Source organism: Sphaerodactylus townsendi, unplaced genomic scaffold (assembly GCF_021028975.2).
Source record: "Sphaerodactylus townsendi isolate TG3544 unplaced genomic scaffold, MPM_Stown_v2.3 scaffold_18, whole genome shotgun sequence".
NCBI lineage: Eukaryota > Metazoa > Chordata > Lepidosauria > Squamata > Sphaerodactylidae > Sphaerodactylus > Sphaerodactylus townsendi.
This window is the reverse complement of record NW_025950341.1, coordinates 3,943,431-3,971,064: the sequence shown is the minus strand read 5'-3', so window position 1 is coordinate 3,971,064 and position 27,634 is coordinate 3,943,431. Positions and strand designations below refer to the sequence as shown.

Below are 27,634 nucleotides of genomic sequence, written 5' to 3'. Positions count from 1 at the left end.
GAACAAGCCAAGTCAATTTTGTGACAAAGTTTTTAATCGTCTGGCTTCAAAATCTAATAACTCCACAGTGCTTTTGATTTCCTTAAATCAGTGATTCCCAACCTGGGGTACACTCTAGACCATTTTGGGGTACGCAAAAAAAATTACATAATGCGTTTGCTAATATGGAGAAGGGTTGCCAAGAGGTATGCGGATGAAAGTCGGGAAGCACTACCTCAAATCCTTGTTTAACAAATGTTCCATAGAGTTTTCTTAGCTGGCCCGTTCCACATTTCTATATCTTTTCTCTTTATTTTTTTTCTTCACAGACCAGCTATATTCTGAGCTTCTTCTAGATTAATTTCATGACGTTTTGTTTCTACTCTTGAGATGTTTTTGTTTGTAGTTTCCCCCCCAAAAATCTTGCATTTTCCAAGTTGGATTCTTTCTTGTAACACTCTTCATGTTTTGCTTTTCTTAGGCCTTCTTTCCTCAGTTTCATAAAGTTTTTTAAACGTTCTAGTGCCTTCAAAACTGAACCTTCCAAAAGCTCTTCCTTGCTTGCTTTTCTATCCCGGCAGTAAATGGGTTTCAGTTTGAGAAAAAACTGTGCAATAAGTTGCTGTGTTTGCTAGTTAGCCTACAACGTTGCTATTTTGAACAGTTCTTGTCCTGGTATAGTTTCAAGGCTGTTTCACTTTAGGTTTATGGACAGTCAGAGACCTACCTATGTTGAAGTACTTAACCGAATAGCTGACACTAAATCAAATTCATATGATGAACTTGTTAGCCACTTTAAAATAAGTGAATTCTCGAACTGCTGCTTAAGTTGCAGTATTTTGTGTTGTATAATAGTTAAAAATATGAGCTAATGAATTGGAAAGCCCCTGGGACAATTCAGCCATGGACTTAGTGCCTAGCAGCTATCAATTCTGCTTCAGCCTTCCACCCATGTGTAGCATGGGGCTAATAATCCTAGCCTACTTCATAATTCAGTTGAAGCACATTACTGGAAACTTTATGGACTCTGTACACTACTAAAACATTTTGTAAATAATTATTAATTTAGAATAATTCATTTAGATCCTCAATTCTTCTGTGGCTGCTCTATGTGCATCTTGTATCAGCTAGATCAGGGGTAGGGAACCTGCGGCTCTTCTGCCCTTGCACTGCGGCTCCACGAGCCGAGCCGCTGGCCCCATCCTTGCCCGCTCTGCAGGCAGCAGGGTGGGCGCATCAACTGCCCGCAGTCGGCTGGGCCGTGCCGCTGGCTTCCCCTCTTGCCTGCCCCGTTGGAGTGGGGTGGGTGCTTTCCTGGTGGCCGGCGAGGCTGAGCTGCTGGCCCCATCCTTGCCCGCCCTGCAGGCAGCAGGGCGGACGCATCCATGCGCTTCTCAGAATGAGCAGAGTAAAAGGTAAAAAAACCCAATATATATAGTGTTATCCTTTTTTTAAATGTCAAAAATTATTTGCTGCTCCAAGTGTTTTCTTTTCCCATGGAAAACGGGTCCAAATGGCTCTTTGAGTGTTAAAGGTTCCCTACCCCTGAGCTAGATAGTGTAACAGTAACCAATAGTAACTAGACTGAAATAATAATGCTTTATTTGATGAAAAATATGTTTGCAAAACTAGATTTTCTCTCCAGTTCTTTGTCTGTTGCCATTGTGCATCTGTATTTCATTCAAAAAAATTCATTTCAAATAAAAACTTACATTCATTTTCATAGATTTAAAACTATTTATCTGTACATTAACACACAGTAACAGTTTCACATACTTAAATTTCAGAGTTCAACCATTCTGCCTCCACGATTTTCACTGTAGCCTACAAAACTTGTAGGTCGTATTGCTGCTGTTAAAGCCCGTACATATTATATTTACAGATTTCAATGCAGGTTCCTACTTGCTTTTGTGAGCTATTAGAACTTGTATAATTAACACATGGGATATCACATATATGTTTAAAAGAATATCGTGTAGGCCCTGCTTTTTGTAAGTTTAGGTGTCAAACTCGTGGCCCTCCAGATGTTATGGACTACAGTTCCCATTGGGATGATGGGAACTGTAGTCCATAACATCTGGAGGGCCACGAGTTTGACACCTATGGTAAACTGTGCAAAAAATGTGAAATACAATATCTGGCTGAACTTCAAGAACAAGGGTGGGGTTTTTTTCTTTGTGTTGAGAGTTTCTCAGTCAATGGGTCTGATCATCATCTGAACTGCTTTCAGTGAATATGATCCTCCTCTGTATTCAGCCCAATAAATCCCATCTTGGTGCTTGCTTCTGTAATGTCCTCCTCTATACCATACACCATTGAGATTAGAATGAGCACAAGCATTGTACCACCAGCCTCCTTTGTGAAAGTGGGCACAGTTTCCTGTAGGAAGACATAAAACGTTAAGTGTGATGTCACAGCACAGGCAGCAAGCTGTTTTAATTACCTTTAGATTTTTGAAATAAAACAAACTCTCACAAAATACTTTTCACCTGTACGTGGTCTTACAAATGACTTTCTTCTTTAGGTGGCATATTATTAAGGACACAGCTTATCCCACTCACACTAGGGAAGCAGAGTTCTTGAGTTCCGGGGGTAGAATTTCTCTTCCCTCATCTGTTAATCAGGAGAACTCCATTTTTATTTAGAAGAGTTCGAAGAAGAAGAGTTTGGATGTATATCCCCCTTTCTCTCTTGTAGGAGACTCAAAGGGGCTTACAACCTCTTCTCCTTCCACATACAAACAACACCTTGAGAGAGCTTCTAAAATTGAAGACTTGACAGCTCAGCTCCATAACGCCCCAGCTGAGGGTGTGTGCCAGGGGTGGAGTGTACACAGGTTAATCTGAAATTTGAATTTCAGATAGCCAGATAAGCCTTACGAAGCTCAAGCGGCAGAGTGGGGAATCAAACCTGGTTCCTCCAGATTTGAATGCACCTGTACTTAACCACTATGCTACTGCTTATTTAGTTATACACGGTCTTTTCCATTTTTTTACAAACAGAAGATGGCTTACTTGTTCTCCTGATCCTGCTGCAGAAGACCATTTAATAAAAAAATAAAGAGTTTTGGTGGACAGACCAGTGGTCCATATGTTCCGGCATCCTGACTTACACAGTGACCAACTGGTTCCTTTTGAGGACCAACAAAAGAGCATAGAGGCCATTGTCCCACTAATCTGGAGAACAGGGTTTGATTCATCGCTCTGTCACTTGAGCTGTGGAGGCTTATCTGGTGAACCAGATTAGCTTGTGCACTCCAACACATGCCAGCTGGATGACCTTGGGCTAGTCACAGTTCTTCGGAGCACTTTCAGCCCCATGCACCTCACAGAGTGTTTGTTGTTGGGGGCGGGGGCGGGGGAGATTGTAAAATGAAGTTGCCAGAAAATTATTTTGCAATATATTTGTGGTTGTTTTTTTTAAAACCCTAATAGAAATCACCTTTTGGCCAATGACAATCGATTACAAAAATCTGGCACATGAAATTAACATGGTTTTACCATGGACTGAAGTAACAGATTGATTATATGTAGTTTGTATGGGTCGTTTTAATTTGTATACAAGCCAACACTTCCCTAATTAAATAGCTGAGAGGGCTTTTTAATAATACTTTCTGGTTCTTAGAATTATGTTGTCAGTGTATTCTCAGAACAATAGTTAACAATAGTGTTCCCTACCTGAATACATGTCTCTGTCTCGATCCAGTGTTGTAAATTGTTTTCCATTGTGCCAAATCATAGAGTCACCAGCATTCCCCTGGTAAATGCCTAGACGCAATCTATAGAATTCATTTTCTGGCTCCAAGCGAAAACTGCTGTATTCTGCATAGACTTTTTTATTAGACCAGTCTTCTAGTTCAATTAAAAGTCTATAATTGTCCTGATTGCTAAGCAAAAATATATTTTCCAGTCCCAGCCAGTATTCTCCAGCAACATTTCCAAATCCTTTCTGTCAAAAAAGCACAATAATTTGATTAGATTGCTTTTCACTTGATAGAAAGCAGTTCATCTACAGTTAATGTAACACTGTATATCAAGGGGCCCCAACCTTTTTGAGCCTGCAGCCACAATTGGAACTCGACATGGCATGGTGGGCACCACAACAAAATGGGTGCTGCAGAAGGTGTAGCCAACCTCAAAATGATTGCCACAGCTTATTTGAAATAACACAGTGTAGATACTTGTTCTGTGGTGGCAGCTGCTGCCAGAGCAACAGTTTAAAAGTCTGCAGAGCCATTCAGAAGGGTTACTGGGCAAAAACTCTTAACTGGCCATGCCCATTTCCTGAAAACACTTGGTGGGCACCATGTTGGTGATTCCTGTTGTATATCTTTTGCACTTTAAAACTAGTCTAATAAATTGAATATTTTACTCTTGAGTTTTACACCATCACTGATGTGGGGGTGGGTTAGAAACATAGTGTTCTTCTCCCTTACATCTCCGGAGAGCATCTACCCAGTGTTAAGAGTACTGTTGGCTGGATCCTACAAACTGCAAAGATACACTTAAAGTATTTAATGGATTGCAAGGATGCACTGTTAAGCAGGTATTTCCTTCCTCCTCTGCCCCTGAGACCTCTAAAATATGGGATCCCATGCAGACAAAAAGCCAGAGAGAGTGTGAGGAGGAATTGGGTGAAGTTATCCATTCTTCTTCTGTCACTAATAGGGCTCCTTCGGCACAGAAATTGTCCCTGTCCAGTTCTTCTTTTTCAATATAGTCCCTCCCCCCTAAGAACTAGTGGCTTTTATCCACAAGGGCCCACATCCTCCAGCATCAACATTACTGATGGCAATGATGAGACACATTGGCATCTGTGAGTGCCATTCTACCATGTTTCCCCGAAAATAAGACCTACTCCGAAAATAAGACCTATCATGATTTTTCAGGATTTTTGGAGGAGGCTTAAAATATAAGCCTCTACTCTCCAAAAAATAACAAGCCCTACAGAAGTTACAGATCAGGATGGTGTGATCCAGCAGGGTGCTCCCCTTTCTGCCAATGAGGATGCAGCTTGCATCACACATGACAAGGGGAAACCTATAAGGGAGCTGCCTCGAGTCTCACTTTAATGAATTGTGAAGGTACCGTATTTCCCCTAAAGTAAGCCCTACCTCAGAAATAAGCCCTAATGCATCTTTTGGTGGGAAAATTAATATAAGACCCTGTCTTATTTTTGGGAAAACATGGTTCTTGTGCATTATAAGTTCAAACCTCTGAGTGAACTTTTCCACCTACACATCATTCAATGGCAGGAGAACTCATGATCAAGTGTGATTAATTTTAGGATGAGAGCCCTTAGGATTGGGACACTTTAATACTGTTTTTAAGTGCTTCAGAGAACTGAAAAGATAGTTGCTTGCCTGAAGGCTCACAGTCTTAACTACTGATGTGACATGTGATGATGCTTGAACAGAATGGAAGTTACAATATGCAGTTTGCAAAGCATGGCTGGTTTGTACACAAACCTTGTTACAAGCTGATAGGTTACGTGCAAAAACTCTGAACTGCTCCCTACAGACATTCTTGTAGTTATACTCCATATAAGCAAGGGCTATGTTAGTTTTGCCCTGAATGTGTACACCGCAATATAGTTTTTAACCCCCATTTTTTTTAAAAAAAACCTACCTTGTAATTGTCCCAGTTTGTGAAGAAGTTTACGGAACCATCTGTTCTTTTCTGGATAACTGTCCAACCCCCAGGATCAAGGCTGTTCTCACACCATAACTGCATTGGTCCATTGCTATTTTCAGGTTTGATCATATAAATCCCACTGCTGGAATGGCCAGCTTGCTTAGCTTGTTGACAGTCTTTAAATGGACCTGAGGGGGGGGGGGGGGGTGCATTTGAAAAAGTTATTTGTGAATTGCAAACAGTATATCTGTTAAACTATTGATACTATAGCAGTGACTGTTAATAACATTAGAAGTTCTATGTTGGATTAGCAGTGGCTTATCTTGTGGGGATGGGGGGTCTTACAACCCAGGTGCGACTTGGGAGTTCTCATGTAGGGGCACATTTTTGGCACCCCTCCTGCCTACCTGCCACCTCAGGATCCTGCCGGGGCTGCTGCAATGGTGCCCACCCAGTACCCGCTTCTTCCTCCCACTCGCCAGCCCACCTCTTCCCAGCAGCAAGCAGTCTCTGGAGCATGCAAGAGTGTCCCTCCCACCTCTGCCCCACCACTGCTCATCTTTCTCCCACACAGGAAGAGCCCGACCCCCTGGCTGACCTTTCTATGCCATCCACTGCTGCACTCCGACATCGAAAAACTGGCCTGAAGCAAACAGGCCCCCAACCCAGTCTTCCTGTCACAAGGACCGGGCAAGCGGGGTGTGGTGCCGATCAGCTCCTCCCCTCCTCGAAAGCAGAATCAGGCCCTTCAACTGGCCTCCTGGGTGGCCCAAAATGGGCATGGTCTGGAGGTCTTGAGAGGAGGCAGGACACAGGAGGCACCAGCTGGGCGCCCCTGCCCTCTAAACGTTGTGCAGCCCGCCTGGCGAGAACAGGAGTGGCAAAGCGGAGCAAAAGAGGAGGCAGCAGCTGGTGGAGTCTCCAACTTTTAAAAGTAAAAAAATAAAAAAGTAAGTTTGGTAGTGCCTGGCAGAAACACCTAACACCAGCTGCAGCCTTATGCCTGCAGGAGGGAGGAGGAAGAAGCAGCCAGAGTTTGGTGGAGGCAAGGGGATTTCGGCTAGGGTTGAGGCTGGAGCTTGGCCTGGGTCCTGCTTTGTGGTGGTATGTCACTGTGGATCATACCCATCTAATTCAGCATCCTGTTTCCCCTGTTGGCCAGCTGATTGTCCCAAAGAGCCAACGAACAAGGCATAGAGTTGTGTTGCCTCATAGGACTGCCTCTGGCATTGCTGTGTTATGACATTGCAGAATTAATGACATTGCAGAATTAAGCATTACATCTTTATGCTACTGTTACCTTACAGCAAACAGTAGCTCAAAGTATGTATGTATAAATAAATAAATAAATAAATAAATAAATAAATAAATAAATAAATAAATAAATAAATAAATGTATAATTACATGGCTAACCTTGACAGTCATAGAACATTATACATTTTCCAAGCAAAAGACATAACTTTTAAGAATCTATGGTAAAGAAGAAGCTGGTAGTGAACTGGTATGGTGTGGTGGCTAATGGTATAAAGATGGAATTTCTTCAATGAATACAAGAAATTTGCCTTATGCTGAGTCAGGTCTTTGGTTCATCTAGCCTAGTACTGCCTAATCTAGCAGTGGCCATCCAGGATCTCACAAAGAGGTTTTTTCCCAAGTAGGTGTCTTTTTAATTGGAGATGGCTGGAACTGAATTCTGTACCTACCCGTGTTTCTCTGAAAATAGACAGGGTTCTATATTAATTTTTGCTCCAAAAAATGTGTTAGGGCTTATTTTCAGGGGATGTCTTTTTCCCCATGATTTTTGCAGACGCGACGCACGCGACGCGACGCGACGCACGCATCGCAGACACTTCACCCCACCCCTACACGCGACCAGATCAGCTGTATGGCGGGGAATCTTGTGAATTTCAGGGCTTATATTTCAAGCATCCTTCAAAAATCCTGAAAAATCATGCTAGGGCTTATTTTTGGGGTAGGGCTTATTTTCAGGGAAACAGGGTATGCATGAAAATTTCCAGGTCAGAGGGAAGAGAATGCCTGAGATGCATGAATACAAAGATTACGCCGATATTTGCAATTCCACACATCTGTACCCTGGTACATGTTCCTCTCATCTGGAAAGTGGTGGGGTTGGAGGGAGGACTGATTACTGAGGTGGGGAGATTGCAACCAGCTCCCATTCAATTGTCTTACCCTGCTGGAAGTCCTCATGGATAAACAAGTATTTGTGTGTTCTGAGTTGAGGAAGTGCCACTATAGCATTGCATTGTGTGTGTGTGTGTGTGTATTTCTGTAGGATATTTAGAGAACCAACTCAAGGCTTTCTCAACAGCCACTCCCAACTATTGCTTGATTTCTTTGTCTTCACATTCCTAGAGCATGCTGATAGTTCATGCTGCTTCACCTTTGTTTCCTTCAGTTTTTCTCTCAACCCCTTAGACTCTTCAATAAAATTGTTGTCATCATATGACCAAGTATCTCTCCTCTACTAAATCCAAATGCCTGTCCTCATCCACCTTGTCCTGTCTGCTTCCTTGGATACAATTAATCGTTCTTGCATCCTAGGTTCTTGCAACACACCTCAGGTGGTTTTCTTCCTGCCTGCCTGCTGCATACTTTCTCATTATCTGATGGAGCTCCGCTCAGTCTGTCCTTGGTTGTCTTGTATTTTTTCCGCAACATATTGCTTTCAAAATCCCATAGCTTTGAGTGCCACATACACAAAGCTTTACCTTTCTAATCCTGAGTTTACTGTCCCCTTGCCAAACTCCTATTGCCTGATAGTTTTTTTAATGTGTGTGTGTATCTCCATCCATCCCTCCCTCTTCTTGGACATATGACCTAGGTATGCCAGTCCATTTCAGACTACTGTAATCCTCTCTGTTTGGGGCTTCCTTTAATGAAGAATGTGGCAGCCTATTTTTGAAAGAGGTAAACTGCTTGGGACATATAACTCCAGCTCTGAAACAATTTCGTTGGCTACTTAGCTGCTTCTGGCTTCAATTCAAGGTTCTGTTTCTCACTTTTAAAGCCCTTTATGATCAAGAACCCTTGTATCTAAAGGATTCCTTACACGAGCCCCTGTTCCAGCTGCTCTGGTCTAATTTTATTTATGTTGCTGGCTTTGCTCAATAGAAGATTTCTTTGTCTTTGGACTGAAATGGCCTACTGGAGAAGATCTACAGGATGCCATCATTGCTTATTTCTTCAGGAACTTCGTAAGGCTATCTTATTCCAGGGGACATTCGGTTGAAGATGTCTCTTTAATTATTTGACCTGAGCGTGTTATTTGTGTATAAAAATTAAAATATGGCTTTGCCAGGGAAATTAACTTCACTGGGAAAAGTCAGGAAGATCTTCTGCAGATGACTTGGAACATCCAATCCCTTGTATATTATTTATTCCTATATAAAGTACCACTGTCTATCCTACAGAACAGGTATGAATTCTTAACTTTAACTTCTCTGTTTGTCTCCCCACCTTCAACCTTGTGTCCAAATCATGTTGCTTTGGCTTTTACAGTTTCATAGATGTTTGCCCCTTTCTACCAAAGCAGTTTAAATACTGTTTCATGCAGTGATCATTGCTCCTTACTACCAGAGTCTCCTCTCTGGCACGCCACTGTCTCATTTCTTACTTTTCACTTTTATCTTGCATTAATTCAGCTGTAACAATTCCTTGTAATTCTCGCGATGCAACAGCCCTTCTGAAATTGCTACCATGCAGAGGTGTATCTAGGCAAACTGGAGCCCAGGAACAAAACCTGAGCTTGGCGCCCCCCCCCGCCCCAGTATGGGCGGCCACCCTCCATCACCATGACCAAACAATGATTTTGCACCAGCTCACAAAACACCCCCCACCCCCAGCAAAACATACAAAGCTCTCTCCCCACCACTTTCCTAATTGTGTCCTCACACCAACCCTGTGAGGTAGCTCCAAACCAGTGCAAGGGGAATTAACTTTTAAGCATGTAAATCTCTCACAACTCACCCCCCATCAGAAGATTTACCAAACAAACGCCAGCATCATATTCAGTTCTGCTGCTGCTGGGCTCCCTGCTCAGCTTGCCTTTTCCTGTGCCTGCCGCCGGCTACAGGAGAAGGCTTCTGAGTAATGCCACACTTAATTTAAAGCAAATAAGGCACGCTGGGTCAGAGGGAGGGGAGGCGAAGCTCCCCAGTCCTGCTCCTGGGAGCCCAGTGGGATTTCTCCCCCGCCCCCTGGACACTCCAGGCCACCGTACAGAGTGGGTGGGGCTATGACAGGCACTGGGAGCAGTCGGCTTCTTCAGTGACTGCTTGCTAGGGTTTGCTCAATCACTCTCTGTGTAGGAGGATGTTTTGGCGCCCCCTACGTGACCTCAATCAATGCGCCCGGGGACAAGGGGTACCCCCTGTCCCTAGGCAAATACGCCACTGCTGCTTGAGCTTGTGAGATCTGATGAGAGTGAGCTAGCTTTAGCCATGCAGGTCAGGGTATTACATGTTCATAACAGTGCAATCCCATGCAGAGTCTGTGGGCTTAGATTGGAGTAAGGATTACACTGTAAGTCTATTATATTTAGGATTTGTCTGACTGTGAATTTCTTGAAGCCAATCAGATTTCAGGAAAAAACCTGATTCACCATAGTTTGCTGAAGTTTGCCATAGTAAGTATATAAAATGTGGAAGAAGGTGTTTGAGGAGATGTATGGTAGAAATGTTGCTTTGTTAACCGTGGGTCACCTTTGTGAACCGGGACGGGGGGTTACGACGCCGCCGCTACAGTCAGAGTGCACTGCCTTCTGGGGTTGTTGCTTCCCACCCTGTCACAGGCGAAACGGCAAGCTGGTGAAGGCTGTGCTCCTCAAGCGTCAGGCTACATGTGCGAATGGCAAAGCCTCGGACAGAGGCGCCTTCAGCTCCCGGCGCTTTCCCCGCGGACAATTTGTCCCGCGTCCCGTGGGTTATTTCAATTGTCCCAATTTTTGGGAGGCTGCCGCACTGCCTTGCGCCCCAGAAGGCAGTGCGGCAGCCTCCCAAAAATCAGGACAATTGAAATAACCCGCAGGACGCGGGACAAATTGTTTGAAGATGGGACTGTCCTGCCAAAAGCGGGACGTCTGGTCAGCCTGGTCTAGACATCATTGACAATCAGCTCCTCTCCCTTTGTGGAACGTGATTACTTTCCCATGACATTTTATATTTTGTTTGCAATACAGTGTGCTATTTCTCTAGACCTCTGCTAAAATAGTGTCTTTATATCAGCAGCTGTTTGTTCAGTGTTTGAATAGATTGTGTTCCTTCTGTTTTTGGATGCTAGTCAAATTGTCCAGCTGTGGCAAAAGGCAAGGCAACAGATTTTACAGTGTAACAATCTAAATTGCAAGAAATTGTTTCACAAATAAAAGATCCAGATAAAATGCAGGTTTTCGAAGTCATTAAAGACCTTTAAATATGTTCCAGATGCGCTGTAATCTTAACATTCAGGGAAGTCTTTTGAATTACCTACAATCCTTAGGTGGTTCTTTATGGTTGGTGTTAAATTAAGGAACCAAGAGTATGAATGAAAAGGGATTGTAAAATTAGAACAACATTCTTGTTTTTGCACAGCCTTGTAGTGAGGGAAATGCTTTGGCAGAGTGGTGGAGCATCTAGTTTGCATGCTGAAGATGCCAGAGCCAATCCCTGGCATCTCCTGTTAAAAGGATCAAGTAGTGGATGTTATGAAAGACCTCTGCCTAGAAGCCTAAACTTCTGTTGCCAGTCAGAGCCACTCTGTCATGGCTCTATGTTGATAGACCAGTGGTCCAATTTTGTATAAGTCAACACTGTTTGTTCATATAAACTGTCTTCATTTACTGGGTGTATGTATTGGGTTGTACTAAAACACTTTTGGCTCAATGTTCTCCATAAAACTTTTTTAAAGTGACTAGGTACTTATGAGAAAAGCAGGAAACAATAACTGTTAAACTCAAATTTCCAGTTCTCTTAATTTTGCAATTACTTCCAGTTGGCCCCACAGTTAATCTGTATCAGTTTTTTTAAGATTCCCAGTCTCCCCAGTTGGCTGTAGTTTAATTCCCAAAACTTATTTTTGCTACATAATTAGTCCTGGCTTTTTAAAAATAGTATTTTTTCTGAATGCAGGGGAATAAAATGGAAAATACAATCATACTGTATCAGAGGCTTAGCTGGGCTAGAAGGTGCCCGATGCACACTCTGGCTTTTTCGGGGGGGGCCCCGCAGTGCCCCCCCACGGCGCCCCCCCTACCACCACCACCACTTACTTTAGGAAACCGAGCAGGCTGGAGGCCTGTTCTGGTGGGAACTACATTTCCCAGGGTCTCCTGAGAAATGTAGTTCCCACACAGGCAGGCCTGTTCTCTAGCCTGCTCGGTTTTCTAAAGTAAGTGGGGGGGGGGGCGCTGTGGGGGGAAATCACTCCCACTTTCTCCCCCGTGGCGCCCCCCACACTTTCTTTAGGAAACCGAGCAGGCTGGAGAACAGGCCTGCCTGTGTGGAAACTTCATTTTCAAGGAGACCCTGGGAAATGTAGTTCCCACCAGAACAGGAAAGCCTGTTCTCTAGCCTGCTCAGTTTCCTAAAGTAAGTGAGGGGGGGGCGCCGTAAGGGGAGAAATCACACCTGCCTCCCAGGGTGCCCCCCCGCAGCGCCCCCCAACACTTACTTTAGGAAAACGAGCAGGCTGGAGAACAGGCCTTCATGTTCTGGTGGGAACTATATTTCCCAGGGTCTCCTGGGAAGTCCTGTTCTCCAGCCTGCTTGGTTTCCTAAAGTAAGTGTTGGGGGGGCGCTGCGGGGGGCGTGGGGGAAGGGGGAGGGGCCGGGGGGAATTTTGCGCCCCCCACGTGACCCAAATCCGTGCGCCCGGTGCTTCCCTGCACCCTGGTGGCTACTCCACTGTACTGTATACATTGTGCAATACTTCTTAGATTCGTTTGCAGAGTCCTTTTAGCCATTCCTGCAAGAATTATAAACATATCCTTCTTAACTTGCCAGGCATGTAATGCAAGGATATAGCCTGAAATGCAGGGCAGAGACCTGCTTTGCCCAATGTTTTTTTAAATTTAGAAGAGTTTTTTATTTATACCCCACCTTTTATTTCTGAAAGGAGACTCAAGGTGGCCTACAAACTCCTTTCCCTTCCTCTCCCCACAACAGACCCTTGTGAGGTAGGTGGAGCTCAGAAGAACTGTGACAGGCCCAAGGTCACCCAGCAGGAATGTAGGAGTGCGGAAACACATCTGGTTCACTAGATCAAACCAGGTTCTCTGGATTAGAATCCACCTGCTCTTAACCACTACACCACGCTGGCTCTTTTAGAGAACAATTGGAAAGTGCAATTGGAAAGTGACTGGTTCAAGCTGCTTAGAAAGGGGGAAGCAGGCAATTGTTACTGTTATCAATTGTCTTAATAGGTACCATAAAACACTGTTTATTTAGTTGCACATCAGTTGTTCAGTGCCTGTTATTTCTGAAGTTTGGTCAACAGGGCATTTAAGGTGAAATTCTGATGTGTATGAGAAATTGAAGATGTTCAGACTGGATAATCAAGATACATTTGAGATGTAAACCTAGTGATTGAAATGCATTTGAATCATACACAGCACCTCGAGGAAGATGGTTAAACTGATTTTTAGCCTGAAAGCTGTTTCATCAGTTTAGTTCAAAAATATGATTGACTTGCATCCAGGAAACCACATCCATATTACAAGTGTTTAGTATTCTTAAATTCAAGGTTTACTTTTTTACATTCTGCCAGAATGAGTCAGTTATTATTGCATTCAATGGCTTGCCCTGTGTGACAGAAATCCTAAAACTTGCTAAGGCTCAGGAATCCCACCTAGACCATTTGGGACCCTTAATTGGGACCCTCAATATGTCAGGTGGGGGCCTTCCTGGCAGACTTAATCCTTTTTTGGATAAAGAACAAGCCAGTTTGTACCAGACCAGGTATTTGAAAGAGGTGGAATATGGCTCTGATTAGTAAAAGTAGCTTCTGACATCAGAGATGGGGATTTGCATAGAATTGGAGAAATCCACCTGTCAGGCTTAGATGGGAAGCTGGCTTATGCCCAACTCCATTTAGCATAAATATATGAACATATGGGATTTTTCCTTGCCTTCCATTTTCAGTCTTCAGGAAAACTGAGTCCATGGGAAGTTGGATAGGGTTTAAGGACTCCTTCAGCTTTTTATTACCACAAGGAACACCACACAGGCTTTGAGGAACCAGCTACAGCATAGGTAATGTGTTTAGCTTAGTTAGTGCATTTGCTTTTCATTTGAATATCTTGATGTTGTTGCTGCTGTGTGCGTTCCCCAGAATTGTTTGCCTTTTCCCTACCCCTTTTTGAACCTCACCACACTTTCCCTTTTCCCCACTTCTTAAAATAAACCTTTTTATAAAGACATTTTTGTCTTCATTTAATACAATCTACTTCTCTGGGATAGTCCTCTTAATCTCTCCCTATGTGTTATAGAGTGCATGGGTGCTACCAGGTTGGTGGTAAGTTATTTTGCCATTGCTCTAGCCCTGTCCTGGAAGAGGGCTTTCTCAACAGGATAGTAGAGGTATCCTGGCAGTGAGTTACTAGGGTACTTTCCAGGAAATCCTTGATCTAAGAGAGTTTTCCTTAGTATAAGGGAGCATTCCCTCTTCCTACTGTAACACTCTGGACATCAGGTAACATTTACTGCCAGTCCATCATTCAGACATTACTGAAATATGTTACATTGGACAGGCTGCTACTCTTTTTTAAGCAAATGTATTGTCAGAGACTTTCACGGTCAGAATCAGCTGGGTTTTCTGGTCTGTGTGGCCATGGCCTGGTGGTTTTAGCTCCTAATGTTTTACCCACACCTGTGGCTGGCATCTTCACAGTCATGTCACATTAAGATGTTTTCTCTCCCAACATGGAGAAACACACGACCACACAGTCCAGAAAACCCACAATAGCTTCTTTTTAAACATTTGAAAAGGTTGTTTAAAAATTGTTTAAGCTTTGCAGTTAAAATTGCAATTGTATTTAAAATGAGACTTCTGTGGTATAATACAGTTCTGACTCCCAGTATGCCTGCTGATCCTGACGGGCTTAGATTAGAATGATGCTGCATAGGATTGTTCTGTCCCCCACAAACTCACACACAGACATGCACCGTTCTTCCAGCTGAATCTGCCAGTCTCTCCCCCCAGCGCTTTTGACTCCAATGGGAATCCAATCATCTCTTTTTTTTTTCCTGTAGTAGATCTCGTATCAGCTACAGTGGAGGGTGTAGTTTCAGGCAAGAAAACAACACTGGGTGGGAGAGTTAGGGTCCCCTTCCCAAATACCACAGCCCTGATCATTGTACCCTCCCCCAGCAGTTCCTTTTTAATACTTAATGACTAATGGAGATTAAAAAATTTGTAAATAAGATGTGTACAGACTCTAGCATATGTCTTACCTTCATTGATTAAAGTCAGTGGTGGGATCCTGAAAGGGCTTTTGGTAGGAGAAGTAGCTGGATCAGGAGGTGGCCTTACATCTCTATCTCTAGGGTAACTTGGATCTCTCTGTATTTCATTACTTCCCAAGAGTCCAGGGGTATAGTGTTGGCTGTTAGGAATGTGGTGGGGGACCACCTGAACTAATGGTGGGGAACCATGTGTATCCTGCCGTGAAAATATCCGCAAGCATTGGTCTTCCAGTAAAGAGATGACGACAGACTGGTTATTAACAAGATCAGTTAGTGCTGCATATTTTATTTCAAGTTCTCTGTATCTTGTCGTCATCTTCAACATTTCTGTTGTGGCATTGAGGATTTTGTTTTCCAGCTGGGAAAGCTCAAGTGAGTTGTCCCGTTTGCGGATTATCTCATGCAGAAGCTGCATGTAGAGCTGAGTGACCCGGGAATTCATGTTCCGGCTTTCTTTTCTCAGCAGCTTTACTTCGTTTACTATATTCCCATCCACATCTACCACTAGCTGCAGGAGGTCTATCTCTCGTTTTTGCTTAGATAACACCTCCTTCAAATTCTCTATGTCCATCCTTGTAATTTCATCTTTTTTATTCTCTGGTCCTGGTCCTTTGGTGTTGACACAAATTGGTCCTGTTATTTTTTGTTCAGGGACAATAAATGTGTAGCCACACTTTCTTGCTTCATCTCCTCCTTCTGTAGCACGTGGGTGACGTCTCAGAGAGTTTTTGGGCTTAGATTGTTTTGTGCAGTGTCCATTGGATGCTAATAATAACAACAGCAAACCCCATGTCCATGATAGTCTCTTCATTTTCAAGTGAGCTGAACAGAAAGGAAAAGGGAAGGAATTTAAGTAATTTGTCATCTATAATATCGAAATTAATAAAAGTAGAAAAAAGCTAAATGGTCTTTAGCATAATATGTTGCCTGCTCCAAATTTTAAACCACACTATATTGGCTGTATTCATTCCAAATTTTAACTATGGGTAATCAAGGTGAATAGCTGTGCTTCATAAAATAAAAAGTAATTACGTTAAAAGGTGTTGAGCTGTTGTAATGCTGCAGAACATGGTATAAAAGTTGACTTTCCTTGAAAACAGCAGATTTTACCACTAAGGATATCAATGATTGTTACAGTTGATCGAGTTCTGTTTAGGTGGATCTAATTAAAGAAGAATTACTTTTTCAAATTAATAACTTCATTTGAGTGTTGGAGGACATATTTCCCATTATGCTCAATCTATTTGAATTGTCTTATTCACTCCAAGCATTTACTTGTTTTTTGCATCCAAGGCTAGAATGGTGGATGGCTTGTAGACTAACATGACCATCCCATCTCTCTGTGCCATTCCCTTTTGTCCACCATTAGATTTGTACCATATGGCTTAGGCAGTATGTGATTAATCTTATTACCAGCTGTTACTCCTCCCTGACACCCTGGGTTTCAGCAATGTATGCCGGTTAGGAATTAACTACTTAATTATTAAGGGATCTCATTAATGTCAGACTTCAGAGAATTAGACTGCAGTGATTAACTGCTAATCCTTTTACATTATCTCAGAAACTATTATCTAAATAGACTAAGATTTATCCCAAGAAACCAGAGCAGGTAATTTTCTGTTATATTGATGACTTCTTAAAAGGACCATTAAACAGGACAAACCTTCCGCTTATGGAAAACCCTTTCAATAGTATAAATTACAAAGGAAATTTCTACCTATAAAAATAAGATGAACTGAAATTGGTATTAAGGATGGATGCTCTGAATAACACTGGGTTTCGTTTTGAGTCAAAATGCTGACAATCTTCAACATTGTTGAAATAGTCATGTTCCCTTGACTCTAGTATTTTAGAGGTACTGAAATCATCAGGTAGTGAAAGGATGCCTCTATTGCAAGGGAAGGGGGTGTTGCTCAGTGGAAGAGCCTCTGTTTTCTATGCAGAAGGTCCCAGGTTCAGCCCCTGGCACCTGCAGTTAGGAGGAACAGGCCTTGGGGAACCTGTTCTAGACACAGTGTCTAGAACAGAGGTGTGATACACCTCTGAAGATGCAGGCAAAACGATAGGAACAAGATCCACCAGACCACGGCCACACAGCCCGGAAAACCCACCATAACCAGTTGAATCTGGCCGTGAAAGCCTTTGACAATACATTATGTTCTTCTGTTACGTTCAATACACATGTTGCATTCTCCTTATGTTGTAGGAATGGTTTGTGTTTAGCCAAATAAGCCCAGACTACTGTCAGGATCTTCATTTCCCCCTCACAATACAAAACTGAAAAGGCTAGGTATGTTTGATAGGCGGTTTGTTTTTTTACGAAAAAATTTTTGCATTCCAATATGGCAGAAGAACATCCTAAAGACTGCTTTGGGCATACAAGATATCATAAATAAAGGCTTCCCTGAGAAAGCAGTGGCTTTGTTGACTTCAGAGGAGGCAATAATTTCAAAAGGATAGTCAGTAATGTTGCAGTAATGTAGAGCAAAATCAAGTTGCACCTTTAAAACTAGCCAAGTATAATCCAGCAAGCTTTTGTGAGTCAGACCTCACTTCTTCACTTCCATCCATATTCTGTCCATTAGAGTTCCTCCTTCCTCTCTGCCTCTGGCCTTTCATTAATGATGTGACCTTCACCCGCTCTTCTTGCCTGGCCCTGGTGGCAAACCTGTCAGGTGGGCAGCAAAATTTGTTCCATATCAGTTTACTCTGAAACTGGCCTGGAAGCTTTGATCACAAACTCAGTTCTTGCCAGAACAAAGTAACTCTATATGGAGGAACTGTGGGGCTCAGTACCTTAACTTCAAAGCACAGGAACACGTATCCCTCTAGTCCTTCAGGTTGTTTCTTGTCTGAAGAACATTTAATTTTAAATTATTCTATGCCTTTGATTTTATTTTTATTTAATATCCCTCCCTTCCCAACCAGTGCCAGGCTCAGGGCGGCAACGTACATTTTTAAAAACAGTCTTAAAAACTATATCAATACAAGTACAGATAAATATATTAAAATCTTCCAATTTGTAATAAATACACAATTCCACAGATGGTGGTTAATTGACAGCTTACCCATATACCAGTCCCACTCTCACTCCAGGTCTAACTTTTATGGCTGAAAGAGGAAGGAGTAATGCAGTAACAAGATAGAGCCTCAAATAGTGGAATGTGGATCCAAAAGTAAAATCTGGTGTGACTACTTTTCTGGTACAGGCCTAAATATTCACAGAGTAGCTTCTCGAGCCATTTTTGGATCAAGAGTGAACGTATGTAGACTTCTCCAAAACATTTAAGCATAGCACTCAGAAATGGGGTTTCCTGTCATAGCATTTCAAGCTTTCTCCCAAATTGAGAAGTCAGGCACTTCAGCTTCTAGGTAGCAAAAAACTAAGCTACTTTCCAAGCATCCATCATCATTAGATGCTGCCACTTCATACCAAGTCTTCAGATACAGTATACCAAATTTGGATCTGTCATCCTGGCAGACAAATTGCTTCTTTAAGGCAATCTTTAAGATTGTGTAGGTTCCTGAGAGATTGTTGCAAGAATGAGCCACGAATTTATGAATGAGCCAAGTATGGAGTAATCAAGCTATTCAGGATGCTTGCAAGGTAGTTAAGTGTTGAACTATAAATGGGGGGGAGTGAATGGGGTTTACATTATAAAACACCAGAAATTAATACCAGGATGCAATGTATTTTTATATTAGTCAGTCAGTGTACAGGACCTTTCCATTTCTTATCCCTTAGTTCTCCATTGAATTTAGCATATGTTCTCACTGCCTTAAAATGAAATAAGTACCCTAATCCCTGCCAAAAAACTGCTAACATGTATGCATTCAGTAGACTGCAAAGCTTGCATAAATTGAAGTACAATATGTATGGTTTGGTATCATTGAGAGCAAAATCTGATCTTAAAGGTTTTATCTTACTGGGTTGAATCCAATCACTTTCTGCTGGTCTGTGTGGAGGGGAGATTTTCACAGGTTTCCCCCTTCCCACTGTAGTCCTCCTTATGGCATTCAGCTCTCTTCCTGAGAACTCCCCAGAAGTAGCATTTTCGGGAGCACAGTGGAATGCAGCAGGAAGGGGGAGGCAGGAAAGATCTGTTCATGCCAAGGTCCTTTGGATCCAACCCACTGCACGGAGGGACTGCAGTCAGAATGTTCATTTCTGAGGAAGCAAAAAAGCAGGAAAGAGGAAGTTAAACTGAAGAGGCAAATTTATGTACTGGAAAAAGGTATCACAGACAAGGCCAGTTCCTTATTTTGATTATCCAGGGTGCTTTCATTGACTCATATACATCAGCCAGTTTTCAACTGATGTGTGTTTGAGCTTACTGCCATTTAGGGAAGATGATGTCAGTCTTCCTTTCGCATTGCTAAAATGCTTTGATCTTAGCTTGCATGTCATACATTGCTTGTTCAACAATTGCTGCAGAGTTTAGCAAAGTTAATCATGGTTGGGTTACTTTTTAAGAGGAAACTTCTTATATGGTTTGCTTGCCATGTTGTATTGCGGTCATTATAGTAAGTTTTCCCACTCAAATTTGTTTCTCAGCCTTTTGACTACAATCAAGTGTAGTCTACAGATGAATATCACAATCACGAACACGGGTTTCTCCTTGTCAGCAATGAGACAGCCTGTACTATCATAGGCGGTATAATAGATGTCTTGTGAACTCATCAGGAAAAGCTCTGCCCATGTAAAGCTAGATTGCCTGAATTTTTATTTCATCTTTTGTTTCCTTGTAATTTTTCAATTGAGTTAAGGAACTCTTTAATTAGCCATTGTCTATGCAAGTGTAAAGACTCCCTGATAAGTGCTTGCCATTACATTTTCTAACTGACTGAACCCCACATATCACTAATCAAATGGCTAGGTATCTCCTAGCTGCCATGAGAACTTTCAATAATTTCCTTTTTCCTCCTTTTTAAAAGCTTATGATCATTTCTGTTGTTTCTTGTGCAATCTGGTTATGTAATTTGCAATAAACGTCTAATAACAGTTTTTCAAAAGGATAGATGGCTTAAATGTCTATGCAATTAAAGCAAATAGTTTTCCAAAAACTAATGATGAAAGTTTATTTTTACTAACAGCAGAGATGCTTGCACTTAAACAAGTTTACTTATTTATTTGGAACTTTTCTAACCTTTCCACCCAAGGCAGCAGGCTTTAAAACAGTTCAGACATTAAAAACATTATTTAAAATGTAGGTGTCTATAAAATATCCAAAACAGTTAAAACTTAAGCAACACAAACAGTTAGGATGGTGAGAGAATGCCAACCAAACCAAAACAAAAAGTCTTCACTTTCTGGTGGAAGACAGTTGATAAAGGGGTGCCTAAGATTTATTTGAACCTTGTAAAATGTGTTTCTTAAAAAAAAAATTCATTTAAAACTCAAAGTCTGCATTTTACCTGTCAAGGAAAGAAAAAAAAAACTTAGCAGGCCAGTTGTAATGTGTCCCTTTAAATCAAAACAAGCCAAAAAAATGACTTAAGAATTTGTAAGTTGTAAGTATGAATGCCAACCTCTATGTGGGTTCTGGCCATCTCCCAAAATTGCTGCTCATTTCCAAACGGCAGAGATCAGTTCCCTGGGAGAACATGGATTATTTGGAGAATAGATTCTATGGCACTGTACCTCACACCACCCCAATATCTCTAGTAGTTTCCCAACCTGCATCTGGTAGCCCTCCCTTCCCCCTGTCCTCTGCTGGTGGCAACCATAGTTGTCATTGTCCAAGGAACAGAAATTACTTTGTATGGAATGGAGGAAATTAAAAATACGGTTGTCCTGTAATTCGTGCTGCCACTAAAAACAACGTGAACAATAGGAACCTTGGTTGCCTCAAAGTAAAAGAAAGTTACCAGTGGAGGGCTGAATAGTTAGACAGAGACAGATGTCCTAATAGGCATAGGCAAGCATTTTTAAGCAAGCATTTTTATAAACAGTTGCATCTGCAGCATACATGTGAAGACCAAGAAAGTGGCCGGGGCATCTCAGAACCAGTGTGAGGGTTCAGTGATCTGGTTGTTTAACCCAATTTGTTTGTTTCATTGTGTACATTTCTACCCTCTTGTATCATGGCACTTCATTACCGCTGGTACTGTGCCAAGTTTTGATTTCTAAAAAAACCTCCAGTGTTTGCAGACCCTTGTGATGTGCAGTGGTAATTTCAAAGTACTCTTGCACTACAAATGAATTCTTTACTGCCTGTGGTCACTGAGAAGCTGCAGTGAAGCAAATTTATTTTCTTTCAGACTCATCCAGTGATTTCAGTGCACTTTTCAGGCCCCAGAAAGCACTGCTTGCAAAAGCTGTATCCCAACATAGTTAAAGCTGCTGTGTGAAGAACTGGTTAACTTGCAATGGAAAATCCAAGTATATGTATATAAAGTATTTTAACAAGCTCTGCTGACTGAAATGTCTGCTGTGGTGAACAAAAGAGGTGCTTGTTTATTAATACAGAAAGTTCAAGTTAACACTTTAATTGAAGGTTTGCATTGTAATGTTCAAGGTATGCACTTTGAATTAGCCTTCCTTTTTTTTAGTACAGCTATGCTGAGGTTGTAGTCGGCTCTAAGGAATATCAGTGCAGTGTTATCCTGCAGAGACTTAGCAAGATGTTTTAAAATATTTATTCTTTGCCTGTAAAATATTTCTCATGGTCAAAATATGTTTGTAGGTTGGGGGTTTAATCTCAACATTTTGTTCTCTGGTGCAAGCAGTTCACAAGGTGATATCCTAGCAACATTTCCCCTTGTAATTTCTGCAGTGGGGGTACCCTATAATGGCTTAGATGCAATAAGAAAATACAGATCCCACATACATTAATGCATTCTACTCCAGATACTGGCATATTAAAAGGAAGAACAATCTATAGACAAATATACGTGCAGAAAACATACCGACAGGTAATAAAGAAAATATGACAATACTAACCGTGTGATGACTTTCTTCTAACACAGAACAAAAACCCTGTTGTGTTTTTCTCCTGAAGCCAGTCCCGTTGGCTGGGAAGCTGTAGCTCTAGAGAGGGTTGCTTCTTTGTCTTGCCATATTACATCCAAGTGTGTATCACCCCATTTAGTTCAGTAAGATAAGAGAGCCACCTATCATACTTTTCATCTGCTCCACAAGAGACAGTGAGATCGTGTGTCTGCTCTGCTGTCTTTGCCTGGCATTTGCATGCTGAAATGTGCTAACCAGCAACAGCTGACCTCACTTCCATATACAGCACATTTGGGCGTGTTTTTTTTTATTAAACAAACGCATGGCTAGACTTAAACCAGTCAGCTCACAAATGATGTCACCAAAGAGTTAAAAGGGGAAAAAGCTCCAAAGAATTTTTGTATCCACAACCTTTAGAGAAGAGAGGGAATTGGGGAGGGGGAGGAGGGGGGGAAGCACAGTATGAACAAGGAGAGATTGTTTGCTGGTTGAACAGAGGAGGGCAGATGGGGAAACAATTAATAAGAGTTCAGGCAATTGCAAAATATTTTATTTTGCTGCCTAAAGATGCCTTTCATGTTGTTGCAATTAGTGAGCTTTGTTTAGAGGGGAGATTCTTCGATGCTGATTAGCTCTTTTTTTTTTTAGCCAAGAATGAAAGAAGCAGACAGTAAAATATAACAGTCAAATGAGCCATTTATAGTCCTGAAGAATGAAGAACAGAATGTCACATTCAATTATTTAAGTTTATTTAATGAGAAACAGTTCTTGCAGCAATAGTCATAAAGAAACTTTTTGTGTAAGTAAGGTAATATGTTTCCTGTTTCCTAAGTATAGAAAAAAAAAGGGGGGGGGGAAATCAGAGGAAAAATCAGAGGAAAAAAAATCAGTTTTTGGAGAACCAGAACATGCCACCTTTGACAAAATGTGCTGTATGACAACTTACATGAATACAAAAAAAAATAAATTATTTTGTTCCTGTTGTTTGCAGGTTCTTATGACGTCTCTTAAATTATTCTAGGGTCTTGTACTTTGCTAAAGATCTTTTTGAGCAAATAACATTAAACCTCTTGAAGTAATGCTGGAATCCAAACTTCTGGACATTTACTTTTAAGTTCTGCTAAGAAGAATTAGATATTTACTTGTGCAGTGCTAGGCAGTTACTTTTAGTCTAAGGTTGTTAATATGATTGGGGTTAATCTGCAGTAACTCCCCATTAGGAACTGTATTGAAGTTTACCACTTAATAGGCATTCTTCCCCTTCCTTCTTTTATAACGGCTACTACTATTATATTTATAAAACTAATCAAGCAGCAAAGATATCAGTCAGTGAGTAATTCAAGGCATCCTGAAGTGTTAAGGCAAGATCATTTCGTCAGTTACTTTGGCCACTTTTAAAGAAATATTTTCGTACTCTTGGTCATCACATCAAAGTACTACTGGCACAGTTTCGGGTATTCACACTTGGCTCCAGGTCAGGTGAGCACTGTTCAGTTGCAGTGTTGTCAGTCATGCAGTGAGCATTTTGTTAAGTATAAAGAAATCTCTCCCCCAGGGAGCCTTCAGCGAAAGGATAGAACTTTAGAAGATCCATGTACTTAAGACAGAAGTGGTACCTTAGAAAAAGCTTACTGTAAGGCTCACTCCTTGGAAAGAAATTGTTCAACAAAAGATCATTTTGGAAATACCCATTTCCAGCAGGAATAGGTTTGTTGGTTTTACAAGAGCATTTGATTACTCGGGTCTCTTTGACTTGTTCATTCAAAATCACAATGTCGTCAGTACATCTGTCAAAAGTATTATTAAACCTGTGATGGCCTTCCCTGGTACTGTGGCATCCTGTTCTGAGAAATACCAACATAACACAGCAGATATTTTCAGTTTTGCTAATTCAAAATTCCTTAAGAACAACTGGTTGGATCTAAAATACCATCACCAGAGATCTTCTAAAGTAGCAACATTTTCCTACCTCCACCTTCCACTGAACTTCCACAAATGCTGCTCCTCTGTAACAGGGGACTCTTGGGGATGTAAGAGCCACTTGCTGGATTAGATTGATGGTCTGTCTGGTTCACCATCCTATTACCAAGAGTGGTAATGCCACTGAACTCAAGGGTCACATTCAGCTATCACAGGTACTAGCCAGCAGTAGACTTGTTCTCCATAAATAAATCCTAATGCCTTTTAAATCCATGTAAGTCAAGGGTGATCATCACATCTCCATGTCAACTATCCACCATCTAAAAGTAGTTCTTTTTTCTATCTTGAATGTACTACCAGTTGACTTAATATGTTGGCCTCAAATTCTGGTATTATGGGAAAGGGAGAAAACTTCCCCTATATCTGGCTGTTATGTGTTTTCTGGGCTGTGCAGCCATAGTCTGGTAGTTTTAGCTCCTAATGTTTTGTCAACATCTATAGCTGACATGTTCAGAGGCATGTCATGGTAAGATATGTTCCTCTCTGATACACATTCCCTGTTGCCCTGTAGTCACTGTCTCTTTGCATGCTTTTATAGATTTCTTATCATACCACACACTCTTCAGTTATCATTACTAAAACAGAAACAAAAAATCCCTGTATGTTTTAGCCGCGGCTCATAGCTGAACCCCATGATAATTTTGGTTGCTTTGGGGGGGGGGGGGGGGGTACTTTTTTCCAATGCTTTAGTATTCTTTTTTAAGATGTGATGACAAGAACAGGACACAGTATTCAAAACGAAGACTCAAAATAGCCAATTACTATACTATGAGTTGTATTTTCAGTCCCTTTCTTGGTGATCCCTGGTGGTGGCATGGGAGCGCCAATGCAAGACCAGGCACTGTGACTGGCTGTCGCAGGGTGCCACAGCAACCAGGCGCCAGCGGATTTGCCCCTCTACCTGGAGAGGTCATTTCCACCGGCATAAACCCGTGCTGCCTCCAGAAAGGGATTTGGGTCCCCGCCCTTCCAGATTGGGCTGATAAAGTCAATTTTCAGCAAGTTGTCTAGCTAGACCCCAAAGTCAGTGCCAGTTTAGCCGCCCTGTCTATATATTCATGAAATTAGGGAGTTTTGCTCCAATGGGCATCAGTTTTATTGAATTTCATCTGCCATTTAATTATCCATTCACCTTTTTAGTGAGGTTTTCTTGGACCCTGATGCAATCGTTTTCCGTGTTCATCCTTCAAATAACTTGGATGTTATCTTCACACTTTCTAGTTTTCCATTCATCAGTAGTAGTTGAAAGTAGAAAATTAATTCTGTAATAAAAGAATTATGATTTAAATGCTCTTGTAGTCAAGACAGGTAGACTACATCATGTTTGGATATTAAGCCAAACCTTTTAGACATTGAAAGCACTGAACTCTTTAATAGGTTTGCCAATTTTCAAGTGGTGGCTGGAGGTCTCCTGGAATTATAACTATCTCTAGGCAAAAGATCAGTTCACCTGGAGAAAATGGCCACTTTGGAAGATGGACTCTGTGGCATTGTACACCAGGGAAGTTCATCTCCTCTACATATCCTATCCCTCAGGCTCCATCTCTAAAAGGAAATTGGCAAACTTATTTATACTGTATTACATTAAACACTTTATGGCATATTATGGTACTGAGACATGGAGCTGAATACCCTGCCAACATCCCTGCACCACCACCTCCAGTCCGGGGGCATGGCCAGAGGAGGAGCCAAGACTAGTTGGCTTCCACCTGACCATTTCCCCTGTTATGCTGGTATCCAGGGCTTTGGACCTACACCACCTTTTTGGTATAAGTCCATAAAGCCCCCTTGGTAACAGCGTGGCAGCATGGCTGTAACACTGTGTCTGTGCGCCCATCCTTTTGGATGGGGCTATTAGTGTGCCAATTAAATTTTAATAAAATACGTTTTAAACTTGTTCTATTGCAAGATTATTTAAATGCATGGCACTTTAATTTGTAGCTATAGGTTGAATGTAAGTGTGGTGCTGCAAATCCCACAGCCACTGCAATTCCCTTATCTCCATGGCAAGACTGGAATGATATGGTTTTTAGTGGAAATCTGTAGGCAGGTAGAGAGTACTTAACTCTTAAGAAGGGTGCTTTTGCTTCCCCAGCTGAGGCTGCAGGCCCATTCTATACTTTTTTCAAGATAAAGATGACAGTAGATTTGAGAATTTGTCCATCATTTCCTGGACCATCTTTGTTCTAGTGCTCCATTTAGGCCCCAGTGCCCCGGGGACAAAGGAAATGTAAGCCTGAAACCCCTAAGGAAGAAACTGGGGGGTTTAGAAGAAGTGATAGCTAAAAGAGTCACTGCTTTGCTAGAAGTGGTGCCCTGTTAGTACTGTTTTTTATTCAAGGAACAACAGCTGGACTTTGACACACAGTAGATTGCGTAGTTCTGCTCTGACATGGTTGATTTTTAGAGACTGCTACTCATAAGTGTCTGCCTGATTTTATGCCAGATAATGGTGGAGGGGTAGAATCTCAGCCTGGATTGAGTTTATAATGTAACTCACATTACATATACCACTATAAAAGGTGCATTCATTTTATTTTGGCAGTAAAATCCTGGTTGTCTTTGCTAATATGCAGAGGTATGTGAAAGGCGGGGGGTGAGCGGGAGCTTAACTCTCAACCAACTTGAATCTCAAAATTGAAACCATCCAAAGATGAAAGCAAGTGTTCTGTCATGTTGAACATTAATAGCCAACTTATATTGGGTGACTCTTCATTCCGGGTTGCAGAATTAAGCTCCCTATCCATCACATGTCATGGAGCTACAACCATAAAATTGCTGGTTTCACTGGAGAAGGTTTCATCCAGTGTCGATGTGAATGTTCTCTGCTAAATCTTGCCTTCGCGAATCCTTTCACCAACTCTGCTCTCTATGGTCCACTTCTTTCCTCTCATGTCCGAACACCACCCTGCAAGTCTCAGCTGGTCACCTCTGATCTCCTTCCCTGTTTACTGAAACAGCTGCCCTCCTTTGCCACCCACCCAACATTTTGACCCCCCCTTTGGAGAAATGGGCCTGTTGCAGCTTTTTGCAACCAAAAGTCAGTGGAAATTAAAAACCACTTATGCGTTGTTTCTGCATGGTACTGCGTTTCTAGATTTGCATGTCTGAAAGACAGGTATTTTGAAATAGGGAATGCAAGGGAAATATGGAGTTTTTGCCTTGCAGTTCTATACTTAATATTTTGTGGCAGTGGGACTTCTGGGATTAGTCTAGTGAGCATATGCAAAAGCAGACCACATTGTTCTAAATAAATGATTTCTCTAATAAACAGCGGGTAGCAGTTCCAGAAATGGTAGTTGTATTTCTAACCATGTTCTTTTTAAAGAAAGTCAAAGTTCCTGAAGTTTTCAGCAGTATAAAAAAGATCAGTATATCATATTGCAGTGTGTTAACTGTTTTTGGACAACTTTTCTTTGGGGCTGTAGATAAAGGAATCTTTCTGATCTTATCTTTAGGTATTTATCTCTCAGACTTGACATATATTGACTCAGCATACCCATCCACAGGAAGTATTCTGGAAAATGAGCAGAGATCAAACTTAATGAATAACATACTTAGAATAATATCAGACTTACAACAGTCTTGTGAATATGGTAAGTTTTATGTTGTATTTTTGTATCGTGCC

At 41.7% G+C, this 27,634-nt stretch overlaps 2 protein-coding genes across 6 annotated transcripts in view; one reads left to right on the top strand and one right to left on the bottom strand.

Moving 5' to 3' along the window:
* Nucleotides 1-27,634, top strand: part of RALGPS2 (Ral GEF with PH domain and SH3 binding motif 2) — a 122,302-nt gene that overhangs the window by 60,942 nt on the left and 33,726 nt on the right. For both annotated transcript variants that reach the window (XM_048482463.1, XM_048482462.1), the window contains exon 9: nt 27,465-27,602. In XM_048482463.1, coding sequence (XP_048338420.1) covers nt 27,465-27,602 — 138 coding nt within the window. The remainder of the gene's footprint in view (nt 1-27,464; nt 27,603-27,634) is intronic.
* Nucleotides 1,560-22,346, bottom strand: ANGPTL1 (angiopoietin like 1). Of its 4 annotated transcripts, none has more exons than XM_048482465.1 (8): nt 22,018-22,346; nt 19,002-19,242; nt 17,576-17,742; nt 15,063-15,896; nt 5,607-5,800; nt 3,657-3,927; nt 2,099-2,358; nt 1,560-1,988 (listed from the first exon to the last, which is right to left on the bottom strand). In XM_048482465.1, exons 3-7 carry the CDS (start codon nt 17,691-17,693, stop codon nt 2,171-2,173), a joined length of 1,605 nt encoding a protein of 534 aa, XP_048338422.1. In that variant the 5' UTR covers nt 17,694-17,742; nt 19,002-19,242; nt 22,018-22,346; the 3' UTR covers nt 1,560-1,988; nt 2,099-2,170. The 4 variants fall into 4 exon arrangements, with proteins under 4 accessions (XP_048338422.1, XP_048338421.1, XP_048338424.1 ...); XM_048482464.1 differs by having other exon boundaries at nt 2,090-2,358; nt 22,018-22,344; XM_048482467.1 differs by lacking the exon at nt 17,576-17,742 and having other exon boundaries at nt 2,090-2,358; nt 22,018-22,334.